Source organism: Macaca nemestrina, chromosome 9, assembly GCF_043159975.1.
Source record: "Macaca nemestrina isolate mMacNem1 chromosome 9, mMacNem.hap1, whole genome shotgun sequence".
Classification (NCBI taxonomy): domain Eukaryota; kingdom Metazoa; phylum Chordata; class Mammalia; order Primates; family Cercopithecidae; genus Macaca; species Macaca nemestrina.
This window is the reverse complement of record NC_092133.1, coordinates 64,803,927-64,830,795: the sequence shown is the minus strand read 5'-3', so window position 1 is coordinate 64,830,795 and position 26,869 is coordinate 64,803,927. Positions and strand designations below refer to the sequence as shown.

At 44.0% G+C, this 26,869-nt stretch overlaps 1 protein-coding gene across 7 annotated transcripts in view; it reads right to left on the bottom strand.

Annotated features, from left to right (window-relative positions):
* LOC105466117 (tet methylcytosine dioxygenase 1) overlaps nucleotides 1–26,869 on the bottom strand; it is a 149,801-nt gene that overhangs the window by 98,162 nt on the left and 24,770 nt on the right. For 3 of the 7 annotated variants that reach the window (XM_011715068.3, XM_011715069.3, XM_071069635.1), the window contains exon 3: nucleotides 6,868–6,921. In XM_011715068.3, coding sequence (XP_011713370.2) covers nucleotides 6,868–6,921 — 54 coding nt within the window. The other 4 variants (XM_071069638.1, XM_071069640.1, XM_071069637.1 and 1 more) reach the window with 2 other exon arrangements.

Below are 26,869 nucleotides of genomic sequence, written 5' to 3'. Positions count from 1 at the left end.
CCGGGCGTGGTGGCGTGTGCCTGTGATCCCAGCTATTTGGGAGGCTGAGGCTACAGAACCTCTTGAACCTGGGAGGCAAAGGTTGCAATGAACCAAGATTGTGCCACTCTACACCAGCCTGGGCAACAGTGAGACCTGTCTCAAAAATAATAATAATAAATAAATAATTAAGATCCAAACAAAAATTCAATAAAGTTATTAGTTGACTCTTTTTATCTGACTCATGAGAATATACTCTAGTCAGTAAATGGAGAGCTATACAGTAAAGAAAGTACAACTCAGAAACAGTATGAATCCGGCACTATCAAAATACAAACACATACCATATGAGCCTAAGTATTCAAGATACAAGGCATATGCTCTTTTGTGGACTAGGAAGAATTCAAGTCTTTTTTTTTTTTTTTAAATAGCCTGAATGAAATTTTCCTTAAACCCGTCCAACTCCATTTGGCTTTTATTCACTTTGATTCTCTGTTTGGGATCATTCCTAGAAATCACAGAATGGACATGAGTCTTGAGTCACTGGAAATATACATGCTCCAGTGATCAACGAATGCCTGTGTTTGAGCTGGCTTAGTGAGAACTCAGCCCTGAAATCCAGTCTGATCTCCGGGCAAAATGCTGTATTACAATTTCTGGGTATACAAACCAGAAGCCCATGTGTGTCTTTGATTGTGTGAATAAACACTGATGGGTGAGCACACGTCCTTAACAGTTTTTGCCAGTTTATGACAAAATGAGTTCAATAAAGACCATGTGTTGTCATAAAACTAAATTATTAAATTTCTATGACCTTCCTGTGTTCTGATATTATCTTCTCATTTAAAAAAAATAAAGCTGGTATCCCCTTGTGAATACTTTCAACACCCACTCTGAATTTTTTCCTAACTGGCCCATTAAATCCAGAAGTCTGGGATTAGTTGCCTGGGACTATAAGGAACTATCACAATGATATGGTTTTTCTTTGTTTTGTTTTTTCCTGAAGGATGGTCAAGCTTAGTATTTGATCTAGTACTTAAATTTGCAACATGTTGCTACAAGTAATAGAATGTTGCATTATAACCCTCCCTTTAAAAACTCTAAAGAAATTACTTTACCAGTGATTTATTTTACTAACTGAAACAATGTTATAGACAAATAAGCAGAAGAAAATCATTAGCAACTATGTTGTCTTTCATTCCTAGGGTTTTTTTGTTTGTTTGAGAGGGAGTCTCCCTCTGTGGCCCAGGATGGAGTGCAGTGGCACAATCTCGGCTGACTGCCACCTCCGCCTTCCATGTTCAAGTGATTCTCCTGCCTCAGCCTCCCAATTAGCTGAGATTACAGTCACCTGCTACCACACCTGGTGAATATTTGTATTTTTAGTAGAGACAGGGTTTTACCATGTTGGCCAGGGTGGTCTTGAACTCCTGACCTCAAGTGATCCACTCGTCTCGGCCTCTCAAAGTGTTGGGATTACAGGCATGAGCCACCGCACCTGGCCTATTTATAGCTTAATAGAATTTTAAAATAAACAATGTAACTCAATTGTATCTAATTTAGTAATTTTAGCAGGGGAGGGTAGCTGTAATCCTAGCTACTCAGGAGAATGAGAAAGGACAATAGTTTGAGCCCAGGCGTTGAAAACCAGCCTGGGCAGCACAGCAAGACCTCAGCTCAACAAACAAACAACAAACAAACATAACCAGCATATAATTTAGTCCTTTTAAACCAGCACTGGTCTAGTATATATAAAAATAATTTATGGGCTAGGCATGGTTGCTCATGCCTGTAATCCCAGCATTTTGGGAGGCTGAAGTGGGTATATCACTTGAGGCCAGGAGTTTGAGACCAGCCTGGCCAGCCTGGCAAAACCACGTCTCTACTAAAAATACAAAAAAAAAAAAAAAAAAAAAAAAAAGAATTAGCTGGGCGTGGTGGCACATGCATGTAATCCCAGTTACTCAGTAGGCTGAGGAAGGAGAATCATTTGAACCCAGGTGGCAGAGGTTGCAGTGAGCCAAGATTGCACGACTGCACTCCAGCCTTAGCGACAGATTGAGACTCTGTCTCAAATAAATAAATAAATTCAATAAAAACAATTTATAAATTATTGGAACATTAAGTAACTTTCCCTGGATGATGTTTTCCTTCATCATCTCGGCAATTTTTGCTTGTTTCCTCACTGTAACCTCCACCTCCTGGATTCAAGTGATTCTCCTACCTCAGCCTCCCGAGTAGCTGGGATTACAGGCATGAGCCACTGCGCCTGGCTAATTTTGTATTTTTAGTAGACATGGGGGTTTCTGTCTGTTGGTCAGGCTGGTCTCGAACACCCGACCTCAGGTGATCTGCCCGCCTCGGCCTCCCAATGTGTTGGGATTACAGGCATGAGCCACTGCGCCCAGCCCCACTTGTTCTTTATCAGCGTCATCAAGGAATGAAGGAAACAGAGAAGAACAAGTCAGTGCCAAACCCTGCAGGAAGATCCCTTAGTTTCCATTTTGCCTTTCTAAAATCAGCCTCTGGAGACACTCTCCTGGTTTAATATTCACTGACATTTCTTTATATTTGTTCACCCAGCTCTTCCAAATACTACTGTGATGATATTTTATAATTAAATAGCTAGAAAATATTCCTTACCAGCCAAAAAGACTAATTACAGAATGTAGAAATGCATCCCCTCAAGGATGCTCAAGCTTATTTCGAAATAATTTTAGATTTACAGATGAGTTGCAAAAATAGTATAGAGTTCTTACATACTCCTCAGCCATCTTTGCCTAATGTTACCATCTTACGTAATCATGGTTCTAGTACTATTGTTCACCCTACCATGCTACCCCTGTGGTCAGTAGTCATGCTCAGCATGTTGTTTTCCCTTCCAGGCCTACATTCCACCTTCCATAACCCTCTTACACGTCCCAGAAGGCTGACCAGCGTGTACTGCATCAGAAGTCTCCCCTTTCACTCTGGCTCCCCATTGGGATCAACCAGTCAAAGCAGCAAGAGACTGGAGAGCAGGGCATTTATCCCACACCCACCCCCTCCTTGACTCCTTGCAAGAGCATCTCTTTACCAAAGGTTCCAGCCCATGCTTCCTCTACTCAGCTGGAGCTACATTACCTGGTTCCCAGTCACCATCCCCCTTCAGGCCTAGGATTAGTAATAGCTCTGGCTTCATTAGACCTGGATTTCTTCACCATCCTTAGTTCTTTCCTTAACCCTCCCCACACCATTTAAAGTAATTCATTTATTAAACTCTGTTCAAACCCCCAATCGACTGTGCTGTCTGATTTTCTCTGGGGACAACGACTAACAATCTAACAAAATTAATATCACCTTAAAATCGACTTTCTTAAAGGGAATATACACTCCTACTTACCTGCCCCCACCACACACACACAAAGTAAAAGTTTTTTTTTTTTTTTTTTTTTTTTGAGACGGAGTCTTGCTCTGTCACCCAGGCTGGAGTGCAGTGGCCGGATCTCAGCTCACTGCAAGCTCCACCTCCCGGGTTCACGCCATTCTCCTGCCTCAGCCTCCCAAGTAGCTGGGACTACAGACGCCCGCCACCTCGCCCGGCTAGTTTTTTTGTATTTTTAGTAGAGACGGGGTTTCACCGTGTTAGCCAGGATGGTCTTGATCTCCTGACCTCGTGATCCGCCCGTCTCGGCCTCCCAAAGTGCTGGGATTACAGGCTTGAGCTACCACGCCCGGCAAAGTAAAAGTTATTTACACAAAGGTTTCTTCCAAGAGGAATTCTAAACCACATCACTTAAAAGGCCAAGTTCATGATTCAAGGACTGGAATTAGACCACATCTCTACCTAGATCAAGAGTCAAGGAAATGCTTGTGTTTCCAATAATAACATTGCTAACAAGATGTCATCTATGTATGAAAATAACTAGTGATCACCAATAGGTTTGAATAGGAAGCTGATGCTGAGCCAACCCCACCCACCACTGGTGCACCATTAGCTGATACCCATTCTGGCCTTTAAAGTGCTTTGGCCAGAACTATCATTTCAGCTACAGGAAGAATCTCTAATCAGGATTTAGATCACTATTTAGTTTTTAATTTTGAAGTACAATAGAATGAATATAGGTATAAATAAGGATAATAGTTTCCTTTTTTTTTTTGGAGACAAGGTCTGATTCTACCGCTAAGGCTGGAGTGCATATAGCTCATGTGATTATAGCTCACTGCAGCCTCCAACTCCTAGGCTTAAGCGATCCTCCCTCCTCAGGCTCATGAGTAGCTATGACTACAAGTGCATGCCATCGCATCCAGCTAATTTTTAAATTTTTCATAGACACAGGATTTTGCTATGTTTTGCGGGCTGGTGTTAAACTCCTGGCCTCAGGCAATCCTCCTGCCTTGGCCTCCCAAAGTTCTGGGATTACACGGATGAGTCATCACACCTGGTGGATAATAGGTATGTTTTTAAGAGGAGAGGGATATAAGACATTCCAGCCAATTTCAGCCCCACAACTAGATTCAGTAGTTATCAGGTTCAGATCAGTGTAGGATGAAACAAGTCTCAAATTCTATACCCAACTTCTTGAATCACGTTCTTCACCTATCCAACTACTTTCTAATACATGATGAAAATGAAAAGTCAATCAGGATACCTGCAGCATCCACACTGACAAAGAGTAAATGATCCAGGAGATTTCACAGGAAGCAGACTAAATTTCTGGAATAATGCCAAATGTAAAGACAGCAAATTATGATGGAAGATCAAATCATAACCCGTGAGATTCCCATCACTGGTCCCCCAGGAAGCATCCTCCTAGAACGCTGAAGTCCTCACTCATAAAACCTTAAGCTGATAGTTGTATTCCTCTCCCACTCTCCTTCCCAAACACAGGTTTCATTTTCTTATGTCTCCTATAGGATTATATAATATTCTACATTTGCTCTATGAATTTTATACACATCAAGCTAAAATCCAAAAGTTTTTTTTTTTTTTAGCATTTCTACTGTGAAGCAGAGAAACAAAGCTTTCTTTGGATGAGAAAAAAATTATGTCTAACAGAAAGTGTAGAAAAACATTTTTAAATGCCAACATCAGAAATTTTTTTCCTTTTAGAATATTTTCCTGCTCTTGTACAACAATTGCTAACTATAGAGGAACATGAGCAACAATTTGGTTCTGCTTGCTGTTGCAGATGAAATGTGGCCACCCACAGGTACTTTTTTTCTTTTTCTTTTAAGTCAGAGTCCACTACCATGATTCCAAAAAGCAACACATGGTATATTTACTTTTTAAATTTATTTCAGGTGACAGGACACTCACAATCTAACAAAATAAACATAGAATTAAATTGCATTCTCAAAGTCCAATTCTACTTCCTAGCCAAGGCAGGAGAAGATATAGATACTAGGCTTGGTCTGTATTAGTTTTCTCCATGTAGTCTATCCCTTTCTCCTGCTAACCCCCATCGACAACTCCAACAAATGAGAGCCATTTATAAGAGTAAGACTACAACTATTTCTCACAAAATGCCTGAGATGGATATAGCCAAGACAGAAAGTATAGAAGGAGGTTTTAATGATAAACTTCTATCTTTGTTGGAAGGAAAAGGAGAAAAAGGGAGTTGATGGATCAGCACAAAGAAGAAAAACAGAAAAGGGTTTAATTTACCTTGAGAATAACCATGATTCTATTTGTCCAGGCCCAGTGAAAATTTGTGTCAAGCAATTTCATTCATTTCACAGTGCCTAGCACATTGCTGACTGTGTGGTAAATATTAAATAAATACTTGTTGGTTGATGAAACTGGTACATGAAAACGCTGTATATACACAGGAAGCAGAAACTCAATGTGGTCAGGCAAATTTGAAAGCAGGGCAAGGTTTGGTTCTCCGTGTCAACATTTTCAAGTTACACACTGGGGCAACAAATGAAATAAAATTCTGCCACATTCATAGTTCAACATGTTGTTCCTCTTTGAGTGCTAAAACTTTATATGTAAAAAAGGAAAGCTAGGATTAGGTAAAACTATTTTAAATTAAATGTACACAAAATAATTAAAGACAAGTCATTTTATTGCTTAGTATTTCTTCATGAATTTAAAAGGTGGCTTGCAAAGGTTGCTTACATTTCTAATAGCAATACACCACTTGAAATCTTAAACACATAAGCACCTATTTGCTAGATTAAAGCTAGCCTTGAACTTTTAGTGATGCCATATGCTTTTAAATTAACCCTTCTAAACACTGTACAAATCTCATCACACAGACTGTGAGCTTATAACTGAAATAGGTTACCACTAAATACTCATCAGGCAAACTACAGAAAATAAAGAAAACATGCATATTCTTATGGCTCCATGAAAGCCAAAATTAAAGATGATATTATGAGAATTTGAGATTAAACAACTATAATTTGGCTGTAAGATCTCCACGACTTACACATTAAGTTTAACTAAAATCTCTAAGGACCTTTTTCTTTGGAAAAGAATCATACATTTTAAAATAGCCTTTAATGGACAGTCTATTAAAATCACAATGGATCATAGATGTCAACTTCAAATAGTGCCTTTCTTCTAAAGGGCTTAAGTTTACACACTGGTGCAACACCACAAATGCAGATGCTACAAAGGGAGCTATAAAGAAAAACAAATTTTATTCACAACCCTCTGCATACAAACTTTTCCTTCTGTAGACTTGTGTGGAGTTGAAAATAAAGGATGCTAATATGCACATTATGCAGCACATCAAAAAAAAAAAAAAAGAGAAAACACTTTAGTTGAGTGGAAATTCATCCATCTACTGAAAATCTGGGAGAATTCACATATACTGTACTCCAAATATACCCAAGTGCAGAAAAATACTATATGAAATGGAAAAATAATGAAATATTATTTAATCAACAGCTGATTACCTTTAAAACTTTGGGCTTCTTTTCCCTCTGGGGCCTCTTGTTTTCCTTTATAACCTAAAAAAAATCAAATTGCAAAATGAGCCTCTGTTTAAGAAATAAAATCAGCTCCCACATCCCCAAAATTTTTGGCTATTTCTCTGTAAAACTATTTACACCATTTAAAATCATCAACATGTTTGCTAGGCAGAACCTAAAGAGCGTATGTAAAATGTATACTTTAAAAGTCACTAAAAAAAATCTTGCATAAATATTGAGTAGGGAAATACCCTTTTTTCCCCTTAAAGTCTGTCTTAATTAGCCTCTGCATTCTTCACAGCGAAGCCCACGAGGTAGCCATCTTGCTTGCTTCTGCAGAGGAAGCCTCTACAGTGGAACAGTTCTGCAAACTGCTTTTTGGTATTATTATCATGGTGTTTAAAGGCAGCCCTGGCCTGCCAGCACTGTAGACGTGCTGGGCATGCCTTTTGCAAAAACAGCCCCACAAAGAGTGCAGCCAATGGCAATGCAGAGCTTAGCAACTCCAAAGTGATCTTCTCAGCCTAGCCCTTCCTAGACAAAGGATCTCCTGTGCGGCTCGGCTCTCACCACAGGACACAGGCAGCCACAAGCTGCGACATGGAGTTCGCTGCAGAGGATCTGGTCGCGCCGAAATCACAGGAGGCTTCAGCAAAAACAATGCACACAAATCCCCCAGGTCACCACCATTGGATCGATGGCAGAGCCTTCCTGATTAGTAACCTCTTGGCGGCTCCGAGAGCAGGTCTGCATGGGGGAGGGGTGCGCTGCTGTGCCTCCAATGTACAGGAGACATAACTGAGCCTAGGGGGGCATTTGGGCTTGCTGAAACTCTGGAAGGTATTGTGCATTTTTACTTTATAAGGCAAGGCTAAATATTGGCGATATTTAAGGCAGGGAGGTTATGTGAGGACAGTGTAGGCTCAGCTGTTGGGCTGCATGTCTCATTCCTTGGGAACCACACCTCTTTGCAGCAGGCGCCTTGCCCAGAAACACAGCAATTTGATTTCTGTCAATAAATGTCCAATGACAATGGCAAATTAAAAAATAACAGTAAAGCCACTGAAAAGGAAAAGGACAGGATGAGGACAAAAAGAAGGGGAGGAGTTTTCAAAATACACTTGCCACTCTGAGTGGCTAGAGAGAAAGGACTTTCTCTCTCTTGCTCTGGGCATTTCTGATGACCTTCATTTCCAAAAAAAAATTCTCCCCTACCAGAAGGAAAATTAGGACTCATATCTTCGGGATAAACGGATACCTTTGGCTCTTCTGTCTCCCAAGATCAACTGTCACTGAGCATCTATATCCGCAGACCTGCCAAGCAAGTCCGTGGGGCCGGTCTGTGCACCAGACTCGCGGTCAGACAGAACCACCCACTTCCTAGGGATCAGGACCTGAGCCAGGGGTAGAACAAGCCACCATCTCCCAACACACACCTGGACTGCCCCCACACACAGTGGGTGGTAGGCAGTGGGACAGCTGGCACCACAGCTGGCACCTGCCAGACACTGGGAAAGCTGGACCAGGAGCCGTGCCCCCCACCACCCCTCTTAGCCACCTGGCATTGCAACAGCGGCAGCAGAGCAGGACAGCTGTGGTGAGCTGGCTGGTCTCAAGGTCACTGCCAAAATGCAGTGCAGAGGGCAGTCACAGTCCCATCACAGCCACCTTGACAGCTGCATAGATCTGGGGAAGACAGCCCTAGCTCCAGCCTTGCAGGGCCAAAGTTTCAGCAGCACATTTGGGGGATTGGCAGGAGGGCCTCCCCGGCTGCTCAGCCAAAGATGGGTTTTCCACTTGCAGTTGGATTCAGAACAGATTCCCACAACCAGAAATCGGGAACAGAGTGAGGGCCGGAAGGCCTGCATTTCATCACCCTTGATTCCTAGCCTTTCAGTTTGCCACAAAAGCATGCTTTTCATTTTGGAACGTGAAGTCCAGCATGCGCTGTTTTTCCACTTTTAAATTACCTCTCACTCACCCACTCCTCACCCACATTTTTAACAATCTCATGTAAGAAAAAAACTACTGGCCGGACACGGTGGCTCATGCCTGTAATCCTAACCCTTTGGGAGGCTGAGGCAGGAGGATCATCTGAGGTCAGGCGTTTGAGACCAGCCTGGCCAACATGAAACGCTGTCTCTACTAAAATACAAAAATTAGCCGGGCATGATGGTGGGTGCCTGTAATCCCATCTACTCAGGAGGCTGAGACAGGAGAATCGCTTGAACCCGGGAGACAGTGGTTGCAGTGAGCACCACTGCACTCCAGCCTAGATGGCTGAGCGAGACTCCGTCTCCAAAAAAAAAAAAGAAAAAAAAGAAAAAAAAGAAAAATAAAGCCTAATGGATAGAATATGGAGTTCTCAACTCTTCCTTCAACACTTGTAACAAAACCAATTGGACTCTGAATTATGCACATCAACCAGTGCAACTTTGAACACACTAAGCCCACACTACCTCTAAGAAGCTCTCTGTGAGGAATAAAGCAGCATTGAAACAGGCAGAAAAATCATCAAATACAGTAAGATTTGAAAATAGGTACAAAATCTTTTAGCTGTGCATCCCCCCATTTTTGGTGATTAAAAAAAAAACTGTGATGAAATATACATAACATGAAATTTATCATTAACTTTTTTTTTTTTGGAGATAGAGTTTCACTCTTGTCGCCCAGGTGCAATGGCATGATCTTAGCTCACTGCAACCTCCGCCTCCCAGGTTCAAATGATTCTCCTGCCTCAGTCTCCTGAGCTGGGATTACAGGCATGCACCATCACACCTGGCTAATTTTTTGTATTTTTAGTAGAGACGGGGTTTCGCCATGTTGGGCAGGCTGGTTTCAATCTCCTGACCTCAGGTGATCCGCCCGCCTCGGCCTCCCAAAGTGTTGGGATTACAGGAGTAAGCCACCGCACCCAGCCTCATTTTAACAACTTTTTTTTGAGACGGAGTCTTACTTGGTCACACCGAGGCTGGAGTGCAGTGGTTGCGATCTTGGCTCACTGCAACCTCTGTCTCCCAGGTTCAAGCAATTCTCCTGCCTCAGCCTTCCAAGTAGCTGGGATCACAGGCACCCACCATCATGTCTGGCTAATTTTTTGTATTTTTTAGTAGACACGGGATTTCACCATTTTGGTCAGGCTGGTCTTGAACTCCTGACCTCAGGTGATCCACCCACCTTGGCCTTCCAAAGTGCTGGGATTACAGGGGTGAGCCAACATGCCTGGCCCATTTTAACTATTTTTAAGTGTATTGTTCAATGACATTAAGTACATTCACAATGCTGTGCAACTATCACCTCTCCATTTCCAGAACGTTTTCCTCCTTGTAAACAGAAACTCCATACCCATTAAACAGTAACTTCTCATTTGCCTTCCCCCAGCCCATACTAACTTCCATTCTACTTTCTGTCTATGAAATGGACTACTCTAAGTACCTCCTATAATTGGAATCATATAGTATTTTTCGTATAGTATTTTTCTTTCTGTTTCTCTTTGCTTCACTTATTAATAGCATAATATTTACAAGGTTCATCTATGTTGTAGAATGTATCAGAATTTCATTCATTTTGTGTTTTTTTTTTTTTTTTTTTTTTTAGACGGAGTCTCACGCTGTTGCCCAGGCTGAAGTGCAGTGGCGCGATCTCGGTTCACTGCAAGCTCCGCCTCCCGGGTTCCCGCCGTTCTCCTGCCTCAGCCTCCTGAGTAGCTGGGACTACAGGCGCCCGCCACCGCGCCCGGCTAATTTTTTGTATTTTTAGTAGAGACGGGGTTTCACTGTGGTCTCGATCTCCTGACCTTGTGATCCGCCCGCCTCGGCCTCCCAAAGTGCTGGGATTACAGGCTTGAGCCACCGCGCCCGGCCATTTCATTCATTTTGAAGGCTGAACAATATTTCTTTGTATGTACATAACACGTTTTGTTTTTCCATTATTCTGTTGTTAGACATTTGGGTTGTTAGTACTTTTTGGTGATTGTGAATATTACTGCTATGAATATAGGTGTACAAGTAGGTATACAAGTAGTATATACCTCAGAGTGGAATTGCTGGGTCATATGATAAGGCTATGTTTAACTTTCTGAGGAACTACCAAATTGTTTACCAGAGCAGCTGCACCGTTTTACATTCCCATCAGCTATGCACAAGGGTAGCCCTACGTTTCTTGAAGTGCCTTGCATTTCAGTTACACATTATGCCTCTTCTCTTGAATGTTTGAATATAACTTTAAAAACATCAACATTTTTTCCAGGTTAGTTGTTCAACATTTAGTAAAGTGGCCATGGTATATTATGATATAATTGTATAATTTAAATCAATCAGCCAGGTGCGGTGGCTCAGGCCTGTAATCCTAGCACTTTGGAAGGCTGAGGCAGGTTGATCACTTCAGGTCAGGAGTTCGAGACCAGCCTGGCCAACATGGTGAAACCCTGTCTCTACTAAAAATACAAAAATTAGCCAGGAGTGGTGGTGCACACCTATAGTCCCAGCTACTCAGGAGACTGAAGCAGGAGGATCACCTGAACCTGGGAGGTGAAGGTTCCAGTGAGCCGAGATCGTGCCACTGCACTCCAGCCTGGGCAACAGAACGAGACTCCATCTCAAAAAAAAAAAAAAAATCAATCCCTTAGCTGTGTGTTCACTAAAATAAAATAAAATGAAACCAGGCTCAGAGGGTTAGGTGTACAGAATATCTATATTGGTGAGAGGTCTGTTTTTTAAAGACCCAAAGACAGGTGTTTTCACTGTATAGAACACTCATGAAGCCATACAACATTGCACTTGACAACCTAAGCAAACATCAAAGGCCTGTGTGCACTCTTCTGTAAAATTAGATAATAAATAAAGCCAAGGCTCATCCTAGCTATATATGAAAGTTAATGAACGTGACCAGAACTAACATTAACTTCAAATATCAAATTGATGCTTCACCATGAAGATCTATACTTGTTTGAACACAGAATGGATTGGTAATCTCTATCAGGTGTTTCAATTCCTATACTAAGTGATTTGATGGTCTGAGCTCTGGGCGAGTTTTGATGCGAGAGAATAGTCAGAAATTCTGAGCAGCGGCCAGGTGGCTCACATTTGCAATCCAAGCACTTGAGAGGCCAAGGTTGGAGGATCACTTAAGCCCAGGATTTCAAGGCCAGCCTAAGATACATAGCGGAGACTGCATCTCTACCAAAAAATTAAATATTAGCTATGAAATAATTTCCAGAGGCCCAAAGAGGTAAAAATATCTCAGCTTGCATAGCAGGTTAGAACTTGACTTGAGCATATACCATAAGATGTTTATTAATATACAGAAAAAATATGAAAATATATAGAACTTGAGTTGCTCCCCACTTCTAACCATCTATACAGCTCTCTCTACAAATTCTCTTCATTTTCAATATCCAACAAAACACATTTGTAAATATCCTAAAATAACCTTAAAAGAAAGATCTTCGGCTGGGTGTAGTGACATGTGCCTGTAATCTCAGCTACTCAGGAGCCTGAGGCAGGAGAATTGCTGGAACCCAGAAGGCAGAGTTTGTAGTGAGCTGAGATAGCGACACTGCACTGCAGCCTGGGCAACAGGACGAGACTGTCTCAAAAGAAGAAGAAGAAGAAAAAAAAAAAAATATATATATATATTAAAAAAAATATATATATATATATGTTTTGGCCAGGCGCAGTGGCTCACGCCTGTAATACCAACACTTTGGGAGGTCACTGCAGGCCGATCACAAGGTTAGGAGTTCAAGGTCAGCCTGACCAACATGCTGAAACCCTGACTCTACTAAATATACAAAAATTAGCCAGACATGGTGGCGCTTGCCTGTAATCCCAGCTACACCGGAGGCTGACGCAAGAGAATTCCTTGAAACCGGCAAGGGGAGTTTCAAGCAATTCGGCAAGTAAGCCGAAATCACGCCAGTGCACTCCAGCCTGGGTGGCTGAGTGCGACTATACCTCAAAAAAAAAAAAAAAAAAAAAAAAGTGTGGGTCGGGTGCGGTGGCTCACGACTGTAATCCCAGCACTTTGGGAAGCTGAGGTGGGAGGATCATGAGATCAGGAGATGGAGACCACCCTGGCTAACACAGTGAAACCCCGTCTCTACTAAAAATACAAAAAAATTAGGCGGGCGAGGTGGCGGGCTCCTGTAGTCCAGCTACTCGGGAGGCTGAGGCAGAAGAATGGCGGGAACCCAGGAGGCGGAGCTTGCAGTGAGCTGAGATAGCACCACTGCACTCCAGCCTGGACGACAGAGCGAGACTTCGTCTCAAAAAAAAAAAAGAATGTGTGTGTGTTATGCCCTCAGGATTAAAACTATGAATAATTCCAAAACTGTACTTCTCTTTCTGGGTATATGCACCTCTGGATCAACAAGAAACTCGAAGTACAAACTATTTAGATTAAAACAACAGCAGCATACTAGGAGAAATCTTCTTCCAGATTAGTCTCAGGAGTAATTCACCTTTCCTCAAGACTGAAGACCGAAACACAGTATCATTCCAATGTGTCCTGCACTCTCCTCTCCCAAGAAATCCTTTATTTTTCTTCTGATTTTGGGGGCTACAACTTTTGCAGTGATAACTGAAGATATTCCAAAAACCATCTATTATAAACTTCCAATCAATAAGAATAAGTACACACACATACTATGTACCCATAAAAATTAAAAACTTTAAAATAATTTAAGGAATAAGAAAATAATGTCTCGTACCTTTCAGATTTTTTTTTTTTTTGATAAGGTCTCACTCTCTTGCCCAGGCTGGAGTCCAGTGCTCCAGTCATAGCCCACTGCAACCTCGAACTCCTGGGCTCAAGTGGTCCTCCCATATCAGTGTCCTGAACAGGCCTGTGCTACCATAACAAGCTAATTTTTTTCTTCTTCTTCTTTTTTTTTTTTTTTGTTTTGTTTTGTTTTTGTTTTTTTTGAGACGGAGTCTCGCTCTATCGCCCAGGCTGGAGTGCAGTGGCGCCATCTCGGCTCACTGCAAGCTCCGCCTCCTGGGTTTACACCATTCTCCTGCCTCAGCCTCCTGAGTAGCTGGGACTACAGGCGCCCGCCACCGCGCCCGGCTAATTTTTTTTTTTGTATTTTTAGTAGAGACGGGGTTTCACCGTGGTCTCGATCTCCTGACCTTGTGATCCGCCCGCCTCGGCCTCCCCAAGTGCTGGGATTACAGGCGTGAGCCACCGCGCCCGGCCTTTTTTTTTTTTTTTTTTTTTGAGGTAGTGTCTTGTACTGTTGCCCAGGCTGTAGTACAATGGTGAGATCTCGGCTCACTGCAACCTCTGCCTCCCGGGTTCAAGCGATTCTCCTGCCTCAGCCTCCTGAGTAGCTGGGATTATGGGCACGTGCCACCACGCCTGACTAATTTTTGTATTTTTAATAGAGATAAGGTTTCACGATGTTGGCCAGGATGGTCTTAAACTCCTGACCTCAAGTGGTCAGCCCACCTCAGCCTCCCAAAGTGCTGGGAGTACAGGCGTTGAGTCACCGTGCCCGGCCTTTCTCATAGATTTAAAAAAGCTGGTTTGGTTTTATTTCCTGTGACACATAGGAACCCGAAAGACTAACACTGGAGAATCTCCTTGCAAGACTGTATTGAGTACATAGTCAGAATGTAAGTGGTTGGTCCCCTAGCAGAGCCTTTCCTGATGGATCTCTCCCTGACCCCTTTCCCTGAGGCTACTCTTGCTCTTCCCCCACCCTCCCAAGCGGCCAGATCTACCGATTCCCTCCAGCAGTTCTGCTTACTGCTGGTAAAAATAGCTGTTCCTTGGTGGCTCTTCTAAAGCAAGAATTGAGGAAAAAGTAGGTGAATAATCTTCAACAGTTACCAACTGAGTCAAACTGTTGTAAGAATGGGGCTGAAATTATTGCCTCTCCCAAATTTCTCAACTCTTCTTTGTACCAACTAGAAAGTGGAAGGCCTACTCCCTGTGTCAGTCTAGATTCAAAATTTGGACAGAAAAATCCAATAACAGGGCTGGGCACAGTGCCTCATGCCTGTAATCCCAGTACTTTGGGAGGCCAAGGTGGGAGGATCATGTGAGGTCAGGAGTTTGAGACCAGCCTGGCCAACATGGTAGAACCCCATCTTTACTAAAAATACAAAAATTAGCCAAGTATGGTGGTGCATGCCTGTAGTCCCAGCTAGTCAGGAGGCTGAGGCAGGAGAATCACTTGAATCCAGGAGGCACAAGTTCCAGTGAGCTGGAATCTTGCAACTGGACTCTTGCCTGGGCAACAGAGAGAGACTCTGTCTCAAAAAAGAGAAAAAATAGCTCAGGCGCGGTGGCTCATGCCTGTAACCCCAGCACTTTGGGAGGCCAAGGCAGGTGGATTGCCTGAGGTCAGGAGTTTGAGACCAGCCTGGCCAACATAGTGAAACCCCGTCTCTACTAAAAATGCAAAAGATTTACTGGGCGTGGTTGTGGGCGCCTGTAATCCCAGGTACTTAGGAGGCTGAGGCAGGAGAATGACTTGAACCTGAGAGGCGGAGGTTGCAGTGAGCCAAGGTTGCACCATTGCTCTCCAGCCTGTGCAACAAGAGCCAAACTCTGTCTGAAAATAATACTACTACTACAAAAGTTAGCAGGGCATAGTGGCGCACACCTGTAGTCCCAGCTACTCAGGAGCCTGAGGCAAGAGAATCCCTTGAACCCTGGAGGCATAAATTGGAGTGAGCAGAGATCTCGCCACTGCACTCCAGCCTGGGCAACAGAGCGAGACTCCATCACAAAAAGTGAAAAAATTAGGGGCCGGGCGCGGTGGCTCAAGCCTGTAATCCCAGCACTTTGGGAGGCCGAGACGGGTGGATCATGAGGTCAGGAGATCGAGACCATCCTGGCTAACATGGTGAAACCCCGTCTCTACTAAAAATACAAAAAAAACTTAGCCGGGCGAGGTGGCAGGCGCCTGTAGTCCCAGCTACTCGGGAGGCTGAGGCAGGAGAATGGCGTGAACCCGGGAGGCGGAGCTTGCAGTGAGCTGAGATCCGGCCACTGCACTCCAGCCTGGGTGACAGAGCGAGACTCCGTCTCAAAAAAAAAAAAAAAAAAAAAAAAAAAAAGTGAAAAAATTAAAAATTTAAAAAAAAAAAAGAAAAAACACTTTATTTTTTCCCTTCCGTTTCAGAGAACTTAAAATTATTGAAGAACCTTAAAAGACCCCAGGTCCAAAAATGTTTTCTTTAAAATATATTAATTTGTTTTTGACAATGACCTTCCCCATTTAATAACCAAAACCCCTTAAAACAATGTAATAGGCCGGGCGCGGTGGCTCAAGCCTGTAATCCCAGCACTTTGGGAGGCCGAGACGGGCGGATCACGAGGTCAGGAGATCGAGACCATCCTGGCTAACACAATGAAACCCCGTCTCCACTAAAAATACAAAAAAATTAGCCGGGCGTGGTGGCGGCGCCTGTAGTCCCAGCTACTCGGGAGGCTGAGGCAGGAGAATGGCGGGAACCCAGGAGGCGGAGCTTGCAGTGAGCCGAGATCGCGCCACTGCACTCCAGCCTGGGCGACAGAGCGAGACTCCGCCTCAAAAAAAAAAAAAAAAAAAATGTAATATATGTTGAGCACCTCTTTTTTTTTTTGAGATGGAGTTTCACTCTGTCGCCAGGCTGGAGTGTAGCGGCGTGATCTCAGCTCACTGCAATCTTCACCTTCCAGGTTCAAGCTATTCTCCTGCCTCAGCCTCCCGAGTAGCTAGGATTACACGTGCGTGCCACAACGCCCAGCTAATTTTTTGTGTGTATTTAGTAGAGACGGAGTTTCACTACGTTAGCCAGGATGGTCTCGATCTCTTGACCTCGTGATTCACCCGCCTTGGCCTCCGAAAGTACTGGAATTACAGGCATGAGCCACCGTGCCCCGGCCTTGAGCACCTCTCTTATGCAGACATAGTGCTGAGTGTATAACTGGAGGAATGTCATTGTTGCCACCCACCCGGAAACTACCATCTTATAAGAGACACAAACAAATAACCACATATTCATGACGTAATGTAGAATGAGATGAGCCCAGGAGGTATATAGTACCCAGGAGGCTTCCCAGGGGAAGCAACATTTCCCTCTGAAACCCAAGGCTGGGCAGGTAGGAGTTGGCAAGATATAGAGGGATGGAAGAAAGCAGTGTGCCCCACATGGAGGTAACAGCACCCATAAAGACACTGGAGCACTGTGGTTGCTGAGGTAACATTCCAGTGTGGCTGCTAAGGGGCCATGGGGAGATACGCATGTCAATAAATATGCCACCACTTGGGTGGCAAGGTTATTGAGCATGCATATGAAGAGATACCAGCCTTTACTTCTCTACCATTCCCATTAGAATTATTTTTGTTGTTCTGTCTTTCAGTTGTCCATAATTGTTTCTTTGAGAAGCCAAGAATAATGCACCTGTTAAGATGATTATCAAGGCCGGGCGCGGTGGCTCAAGCCTGTAATCCCAGCACTTTGGGAGGCCGAGGCGGGCGGATCACAAGGTCAGGAGATCGAGACCACAGTGAAACCCCGTCTCTACTAAAAATACAAAAAATTAGCCGGGCGCGGTGGCGGGCGCCTGTAGTCCCAGCTACTCAGGAGGCTGAGGCAGGAGAACGGCGGGAACCCGGGAGGCGGAGCTTGCAGTGAGCCGAGATCGCGCCACTGCACTCCAGCCTTGGCAACAGCGTGAGACTCCGTCTCAAAAAAAAAAAAAAAAAAAAGATGATTATCAAATATACAAGTTACCTTTTCAAGAGGAGAACTAAAGAGAGGTGATTGGGTTTGTCCCAGACCTGAAACTCTTTTGTTTTTAAGCTAGAAAACACCCTTTTATAACTAAGTCTTCTAATCAGAAGAAAGCAATTATTTTGAGAATAGCTATTATGTAGGCTGTATTTTGTTTTTTGAGAGGGAGTCTCACTCTGTCACCCAGGCTGGAGTGCAGTGGCACGATCTCGCTTCACTGCAAGCTCTGCCTCCCAGTTTCATGCCATTCTCCTGCGTCAGCCTCCCGAGTAGCTGGGACTACAGGCACCCGTCAGCACGCCCGCCTAGTTTTTTGTATTTTTTAGTGGAGATGGGGTTTCACCGTGTTAGTCAGGATGTTCTTGATCTCCTGATCTCGTGATCCGCCCGCCTCGGCCCCCCAAAGTGCTTGGATAACAGGCGTGAGCCAGCGCGCCTGGCCTTTATGTGGGCTGTTTTTGTTGAGATGAGACCAGTTATTCAGAAAGGGTTTACTTCTTTAGTTTCTAAACTCATTTACTCGAGTTTCAAACAATTTATGGAGAAGCAAGATTTGACTGCCGACAAATGAGTTACTCTCTCAGCTGGATGACCCTGTACTGCACAGGTGCTTCTGATGCTGGAAGTAGGGGATGCTCTTACTTTGTTCATTCCAGAAATAGAATACAGGACACCAGCTATGTTCAAGGGCACTGCTTAATGGCTGTCGTTCTTACTGAATAGCACTTTTCCATGGAACATAACTCAGACAGAAAAAAGAGAGGAACCAAAAAATAAAAAGACCTATCATTGAACTCATAATATTTACAACAGTAGAACTCATAATATCTACAATTAACTTTCCAAAGTCTGCATGATTTTCCTGATGTCCAAATAGTCAATGACACATTAGCTCTTTTTGTTTAAAATGCATAAATGGGATGCGGTGGCTCATGCCTGTAATCCCAGCACTTTGGGAGACCAAGGCAGGTGGATCACCTGAGGTCGGGAGTTTGAGACCAGCCTGACCAACATGGAGAAACCCCATCTCTACTAAAAATACAAAATTGGCTGAAGGTGGTGGTGCATGCTTGTAATCCCAGCTACTTGGGAGGCTGAGGCAGGAGAATCACTTGAACCTGGGAGGCGGAGGTTGCAGTGAGCCGAGGTCATGCCGTTGCATTCCAGTCTGGGAAAGAAGAGCAAAACTCTGTCTCAAAAAAAATTTTTTTTAAAAGAAAGAAAATAACTTTATATTTTCTTAAATTATTTATTTATTTAGAAGCAGGGCCTTGCTCTGTCCCCCAGGGTGGTGTACACCAGTGCAGTCATGGCTCAAGGCAGACATGTGGTGAACTCCTGGGCTCAAGTGATCCTTCCGCCTCAGACTCCAATTCTTTTTATGTTTTGTAGAGACAGGGTCTCAATATGTTGCCCAGGCTGGTCTCAAACTCCTGGCCTCAAGTGATCATCCCACCTTGGCCTCTCAAAGTGCTAGGATCTTATACAAGATGAGTATATCCTTGGGGAGATCCAAATCCCAGTGACGGGACCATGAGCAAGTCAACCTCCAGTAGACTCAGTGAGGGGGAAATGCTAACATTACAGCTATATGCAATATTGGATATGGAAAGCATGTAGTAGCTGGGCGTGGTGTCTCATGCCTGTAATCCCAACAATTTGGGAAGCCAAGGCAGGAGGATTGCTTGAGCCCAGGAGTTTGAGACCAGCCTGGGCAACATAGTGAGACCCATCTCTAAAAAACAAAAACAAACAAACAAAAACACTAGCCGGGCATGTTGGTACATGCCTCTGGTCCCAGTTACTCAGGAGGCTGAGATGGGAGAATCACTTGAGTCTGGGAGGTGGAGGCTGCAGTGAGCCATGATCACACCACTGCACTCCAGACTGGGGAACAGAGCAAGACCCTGTCACTCACACACACACACAAAAGAAAAGCATGTGTATGGCACTTGACTCTCAGTCTGTGCAACTGCAGCTATGGAGAACTATGGCTGTAACTAATTAAGAAAACGATGTACACGTAAACCATACAATGAGCAGTTAAAATTCATTTAATATAAAAATTGGAAGGCTGGGCATGGTGGCTCACACCTGTAATCTCAGCACTTTAGAAAGCCAAGGCAGGCAGAAGGCTTGAGGCCAGGAGTACGAGACCAGCCTGGCCAACACAGTGAAGCCCCATTTCTGCTAAAAATACAAAAAATTAGTGAGCATGGTGGTGCATGCTTGTAGTTCCAGCTACTTGGGAGGTAGAGGCATGAGAATTGCTTGAATTCGGGAGGCAGAGGTTGTAGTAAGCCGAGATGTCATTACTGTATTCCAGCCTGGGTGAAAGACTGAGACACTGTCTCCAAAAAAAAAAAAAAATTGGAGATATTAACATTAAACATTACAGCATTTTGGGGCACTGGAACCTCTTCCAGATAGAGTACTATGGCTGGGGTCCTGTAAGCCCAGCACTTTGGGAGGCCGAGGCAGGTGGATCACTTGAACCCAGGAGTTCAAGACCATCCTGGGCAACATGGTGAAACCCCATCTCTTCTTATAAATTTCTTTTTAAAGTATATATATACACGCATATAGATATATACATCTAAGTATTAAACAAGTTTGCTGCTAGTGTCGGGATAGGCTAGCTCCATGCTAATTGCATCATAATATAACCTTACACTTACTAAGTTAAAGAGAATAAGAAACTTTCACTTCTACAGATAATGAAATTGATAATTTGTGAGAAACCTCCTGCTGAAGACAATTAGAAAAGTTGGAAAGGGCCGGGTGCGGTGGCTCAAGCCTGTAATCCCAGCACTTTGGGAGGCCGAGACGGGCGGATCACGAGGTCAGGAGATCGAGACCATCCTGGCTAACACGGTGAAACCCTGTCTCTACTAAAAAATACAAAAAAACTAGCCGGGCGCGGTGGCCGGCGCCTGTAGTCCCAGCTACTCGGGAGGCTGAGGCAGGAGAATGGCATAAACCTGGGAGGCTGAGCTTGCAGTGAGCTGAGATCCGGCCACTGCACTCCACCCTGGAGACTCCGTCTCAAAAAAAAAAAAAGAAAAGTTGGATAGAACACAAAGTCATCTTCTTGAAGGAATTGGAGAGAGTGAATCATTACCATGATAGTGAAGAATTACCAGACCATGATTCAGAGGGAAATAAGGTCCAGGGAGTGTAAAAACCTTTTTTTTTTTTTTTTTTTTTTGGAGACAGGGTCTTCTGCCCAGGTTGCTGTGCAGTGGTGCAATCATAGCCTACTGCAGTCTCCATCTCCTCAGCTCAAGCAATCCTCTCACCTCAGCGTCCCTACTAGCTGGGACTACAGACACTCACCACCATGCCCAGCTAGTTTGTATATTTTTTGTAGAGATGAGGGTCTCAGTTTGTTACCTGGGCTTGTCTCAAACACCAGGGCTCAAGAGATCCTCCTCTCTCAGCCTCCCAAAGTGCCGGGATTACAGGTGTGAGCCACCACACCCGACCTATATATACACATTTTTTTTTTTTTTGAGACAGAGTTTCACTAAAAGTATTTTAAGTAAAATTAAAAATGGAGAGAAAGAGTTAAACACAGTTAAAGGAACACCTTAATATTAAAATACAGCAGCAGTAAAATTGACAAACTCAAAGAGTTTAAGTATTTAAATCATGTTAACATTTTTGGTTTTTTTTGTGTGAAATGAACCTATAAGATGCTAACATCTCTCCAAATTTAACAAGTCTAAAATATGACAGCAATAACCTCAGCATGACTTATTCCTTAACCAGTCCACCTCTCAGTCTCACTATTCTCCATCCTCTGGGCCCTTCACATTTTCCTCATTGCTTTAGCTCAGAGATATGGTAACTAAAATGAACACATACCGTTCAACCCAGGGATTCTAATCCCAGATCAACTATGTTCTTAAGCAAGTTACCTGACCTCTCTAAGCCTCAGAGTCTTACTTTATAAATTAAAGCAGAATGTATATTTCATAGGATTGTTGTAAGATTGTATCAGACAATGAGCATGTGTTTTCTTAATGCTATACTGCTCACTTAACAAATACTGAATAAGGCTGGGCATGGTGGTGCACACCTGTAATCCCTGCACTTTGTGAGTCTGAAGTGGGTGGATTGCTTGAGTCCAGGGTAACAGGATAAAACTCCATGTCTATTTCTACATATAAAAAATAAATAAAAGCTGAGCACAGCGGCTGACGCCTCTAATCTCAGCACTTGGGAGACCTAGGCGGGTGGATCACTTGAGGTCAGGAGTTCAAGACCAGTCTGACCAACATGGTGAAACCCCATCTCTACTAAATATATAAAAATCAGCCAGGCGTGTAATGGTACGCACCTATACTCCCAGCTACTTGGGAGGCTGAGGCACAAGAATCTCTTGTACCTGGGAGGCGGAGGTTGCGCCACTGCAATCCAGCCTGAGTGATAGAGTGAGACTGTCTCAAAAAACAAAACAAAACCAACAAGATGTGTTTCTATTTCCCATTCTGCATAATGAGAACCCGAATGCTTATACCTCATGGGTTAGGGTTACTGTGAGCAATGAATACAGTAATGGAAAGTCTTATCACTGTGTCTGGCCCTCAAAAAAATGTCAGTTTCCTTCCACCTTCCTTTCCTTTGCCAGCTTCCTGTGTGTGTTTCTTTTTTTTTTTTTTTTTTTTTTTGAGACGGAATCTCACGCTGTTGCCCAGGCTGGAGTGCAGTGGCGCGATCTCGGCTCACTGCAAGCTCCGCCTCCCGGGTTCCCGCCATTCTCCTGCCTCAGCCTCCTGAGTAGCTGGGACTACAGGCGCCCGCCACCGTGCCCGGCTAATTTTTTGTATTTTTAGTAGAGACGGGGTTTCACTGTGGTCTCGATCTCCTGACCTTGTGATCCGCCCGCCTCGGCCTCCCAAAGTGCTGGGATTACAGGCTTGAGCCACCACGCCCGCAGTTTCAATTTTGTTAAAATTGCGTGTAACTAATTAGTAATGAAGTAATGTGAATTAGTAATGTACCTAATTAATAATAAAGGTTATTGGTTCTTTAAAAAGGAAGAAAAAAAGGTAGAACACTATTTTGATTTTCGTGTTTTATTAGTCTGTTTGTTTTACCAACTCATAATGCAGTATCAGGGTCTCTAGAAAATGGGAAATAAGGAAAGCAACTTAACTTCTATGTTGCCCAGTAGACAAATCTCTCTGCAATTCTGTAATAACTCCTGTACAAATTACTTACTCCTCTAAGGATAGAAGAAACCAACAGACACCCGCTTTTTTCTCTAAATCTAACCTATATCCACTCCATCCAAAATTCCATGGCTTGGATCAACTCTGGCCTTCCACTGTCTTGTCCTCCCACTTCCTCCTCCCTTGATCCTACTTTTACAGAAAACTCACCACAACATGGTGTTGCGTATGAAATATGATATGAAAATGAGCTGTATAGTGTAACTGTCTAGAACACAGTAGAAACACCAAAACCCTCTTATTATACAAGCACAAGAAAATAACTGTGGCATAGTCATCTCGCTGGAAACCACAACTATAACTCTGCATCACATGGGAACAGTGAAACCAATTCATTCATAAAGTATCTTAATCCTCCAGCAGAAAAATGCTTTTGCAGATACTGAGAAATGGTACATATGGAATACTTAGGAAGACTTAATTACTTTCCTCTACATAACATGAATAAAATGGCAAGATGGAAAACAGGTGAAAGTAATGAAATAAATACAAAATCTCTTCAAACATATGTAATACCCACCACTTTTAAGCACCTATTGTATAGCAGACGCACTGCAAGACACTTTACAGACATCATCTCTGCTCCTCATGGCATCTCTGCTTTGCAATATGACTATCACAATGTTACAAGTAGGTCCACTCTCACACTGATTACCATATAGGAAATAACTAAATTCTTAGCAAACTGTTTTCTCCTTAACCATACAAACAATACTCAATTGCATTCCTTCAAATCCGTTAAAAAACTGATGTGAGGCTGGGCACGGTGCCTCATGCCTGTAATACCAGCACCTTGGAAAGCTGGAGGAAAGATCACTTGAGGCCAGGAGTTCAAGACCAGCCTGGGCAACATAGTGAGATCACATCTCTACAAAAAAATTAAAACAAAAACAAAAAACGTTAGCTGGCTGGGCGCAATGGCACATGCCTGTAATCTCAGCAACTTGGGAGGCCTAGGCGAGCAGATCACCTGAGGTCTGGCATCTGAAACCAGCCTGACCAACATGGTGAAACCCTGTCTCTGCTAAAAATACAAAAATTAGCTGGGAGTGGTGTTTGGCACCTGTAATCCCAGCTACGAGGGAGGCTGAGGCAGGAGAATCGCTTAACCCCGGGAGGGACTAATTGCAGCAAGCCGAGATTGCACCACTGCACTCCAGCCTAGGCAACAGAGCAAGACTCCTTCTCAAAACGCAAAAACATAAGCCAGGCATAGTGGCACACACGCATAGTCCTAGCTAGTTAGGAGGCTGAGGCGGAAGGATCCCTTGAGCCCAGAGGTTTAAGGTTACAGTGGGCTATGATCACCACTGTAGCCTAGCCTAGGGACAGAGCAACTCTATCTCAAAAACGTATTTTTGTTTGTTTGTTTTTTGAGATGGAGTCTGTGTCGCCAGGGTGGAGTACAGTGGCGCGATCTCGGCTCACTGCGACCTCGGCCTCCCGGGTTCATGCCATTCTCCTGCCTTAGCCTCCCGAGTAGCTGGGACTACAGGCGTCCGCCACCATGCCTGGCTAATTTTTGTACTTTTAATAGAGACGGGGTTTCACCACGTTGGCCAGGATGGTCTCGATCTCTTGACCTCGTGATCACCCACCTCGGCCTCCCAAAGTGCTGAGATTACAGGCGTGAGCCACTGTGCCCGGCCCAAAAAAAATGTTTAAGTGGTCTGATTCTTTCATTTCTTTTTATTTCAGGGAGTGGACATACGATTTACTTTCTCTGAAATCTAATACAAGCTATGGGTAATCTCACCATAAAAAATGCATATAAAGGCAATATGCTGCATATAATTCTGAGGGGGTGGGATCACAGACCATTGAAGCCTATCCAGAGTAAGAACCTCTGATGTAGAAGTTGCAGTTTTATGATTTCTAAATCATATGAAAGAATGATGTTGGAATCATTTAAACTAGGATCAAATTCGCCTAGAAATACTTGGCCAGGCACAGTGGCTCACACCTATAATCCCAGCACGCTGAGAAGCTGAGGCAGGCGGATCACCTGACGTCAGGAGGTCAGGACCACCCTGGTCAACATGGTGAAATCACATCTCTATTGAAAACACAAGACCTGATGCAGCGCCTCACTCCTGTAATCCCAGCACTTTGGGAGGCTGAGATGAGAGGATCACCTGAGGTCAGGGGTTCAAGACCAGCCTGACCAACATGAAGAAACCCTGTCTCTACTAAAAATATAAAATTAGCCTGGCATGGTGATGCATGCCTTTAGTCCCAGCTACTCGGGAGGCTGAGGCAGGAGAATCGCTTGAACCCGGGAGGCAGAGGATTCAGTGAGCCAAGATTGCGCCATTGCATTCAAGACTGGGCAACAATAGCAAAACTCCGACTCAAACAAAACAAAACAAAACAAAAACACAAAATAATAAGCTGGGCGTGGTGGCAGACGCCTGTAGTCCCAGCTACTACGGAAGCTGAGGCAGGAAAATTGCTTGAACCCAGGAGGCAAACGTTGCAGTGAGCTTAGATCTCACCACTGCACCCCAGCCTGAGCAACAGGGCGAGATTTTGCCTCAAAAAAAAAAAAAAAAAAAAAAAGATAAGAGGGATATGTGCAGAATAAACTCATATAGTGTTGTTTTGGTGTACTAGCTGCTATAGTATACTACATATGGAATAAAATGTATGGTTTACAGTATACTTTTTTTGTTTTTTCCCTGAGACGGAGTCTCACTTTGTCACCCAGGCTGGAGTGCAGAGGCGCGATCTCAGCTCACTGCAACCTTTACCTCCCGGGTTCAAGCAATTCTCCTGCCTCAGCCTCCGGAGAATCTGGGATTACAGGCGCATGCCACCACACCTGGCTAATTTTTGTATTTTTAGTAGAGATGGGGTTTCACCATGTTGGCCAGGCTGGTCTCAAACTCCCGGCTTCAAGTGATTCGCCAGCCTTGGTCTCCCAAAGTGTTGGGATTACAGGTGTGAGCCACTGCACCCGGCCTGCTTGCTTTCTTTCTTTCTTTTTTTTTTTTTTAAACAAACATCGTCATATGAAAAATAGGCTGACTCATGTATTTGTAAGATTTTATTCACTCATGGCTGGGCGCGGTAGCTCACGCCTGTAATCCCAGCACTTTGGGAGGCTGAGGCGGGTGGATCACCTGAGGTCAGGAGTTCACGACCAGCCTGGCCAACATGGTGAAACCCTGTCTCTACTAAAAATAAAAAAAAAATTAGCTGGGCATTGTGGGGTGTGCCTATAATCCCAGCTACTTGGGAGGCTGAGAGAAGAGAATTGCTTGAACCTGGGAGGCAGAGGTTGCAGTGAGCCAAGATCTCGCTACTGCATTCTAGCCTGGGCGACAGAGCAAGACTCTGTCTCAAAAAAATTTTACAGGCCGGGCGCGGTGGCTCAAGCCTGTAATCCCAGCACTTTGGGAGGCCGAGACGGGAGGATCACGAGGTCAGGAGATTGAGACCATCCTGACTGACACGGTGAAACCCCGTCTCTACTAAAAAATACAAAAATTTAGCCACTCGAGGTGGTGGGCGCCTGTAGTCCCAGCTACTCGGGAGGCTGAGGCAGGAGAATGGCATAAACCCGGGAGGCGGGGCTTGCAGCGAGCTGAGATCCGGCCACTGCACTCCAGCCTGGGCGACAGAGCGAGACTCCATCTCAAAAAAAAAAAAAAAAAAAAAAAAAAAAAAAAAAAATTTTACAAAGAGGCTGGGTGCGGTGGCTCACACCTGTAATCCCTGCACTTTGGGAGGCCGAGGCGGGCGGATCACAAGGCCAGGAGATCAAGACCATCCTGGCTAACATGGTGAAACCCCGTTTCTACTAAAAATACAAAAAATTAGCGGGTGTGGTGGCGGGCGCCTGTAGTCCCAGCTACTCGGGAGGCTGAGGCAGGAGAATGGTGTGAACCCAGGAAGCGGAGCTTGCAGTGAGCCGAGATTGCGCCACTGCACTCCAGCCTGGGCAACAGAGTGAGACTGCCTCACAAAAAAAAAAAAAAAAAAAAAAAAAAAAAAAAGATGTTATGCACTCACTAATTC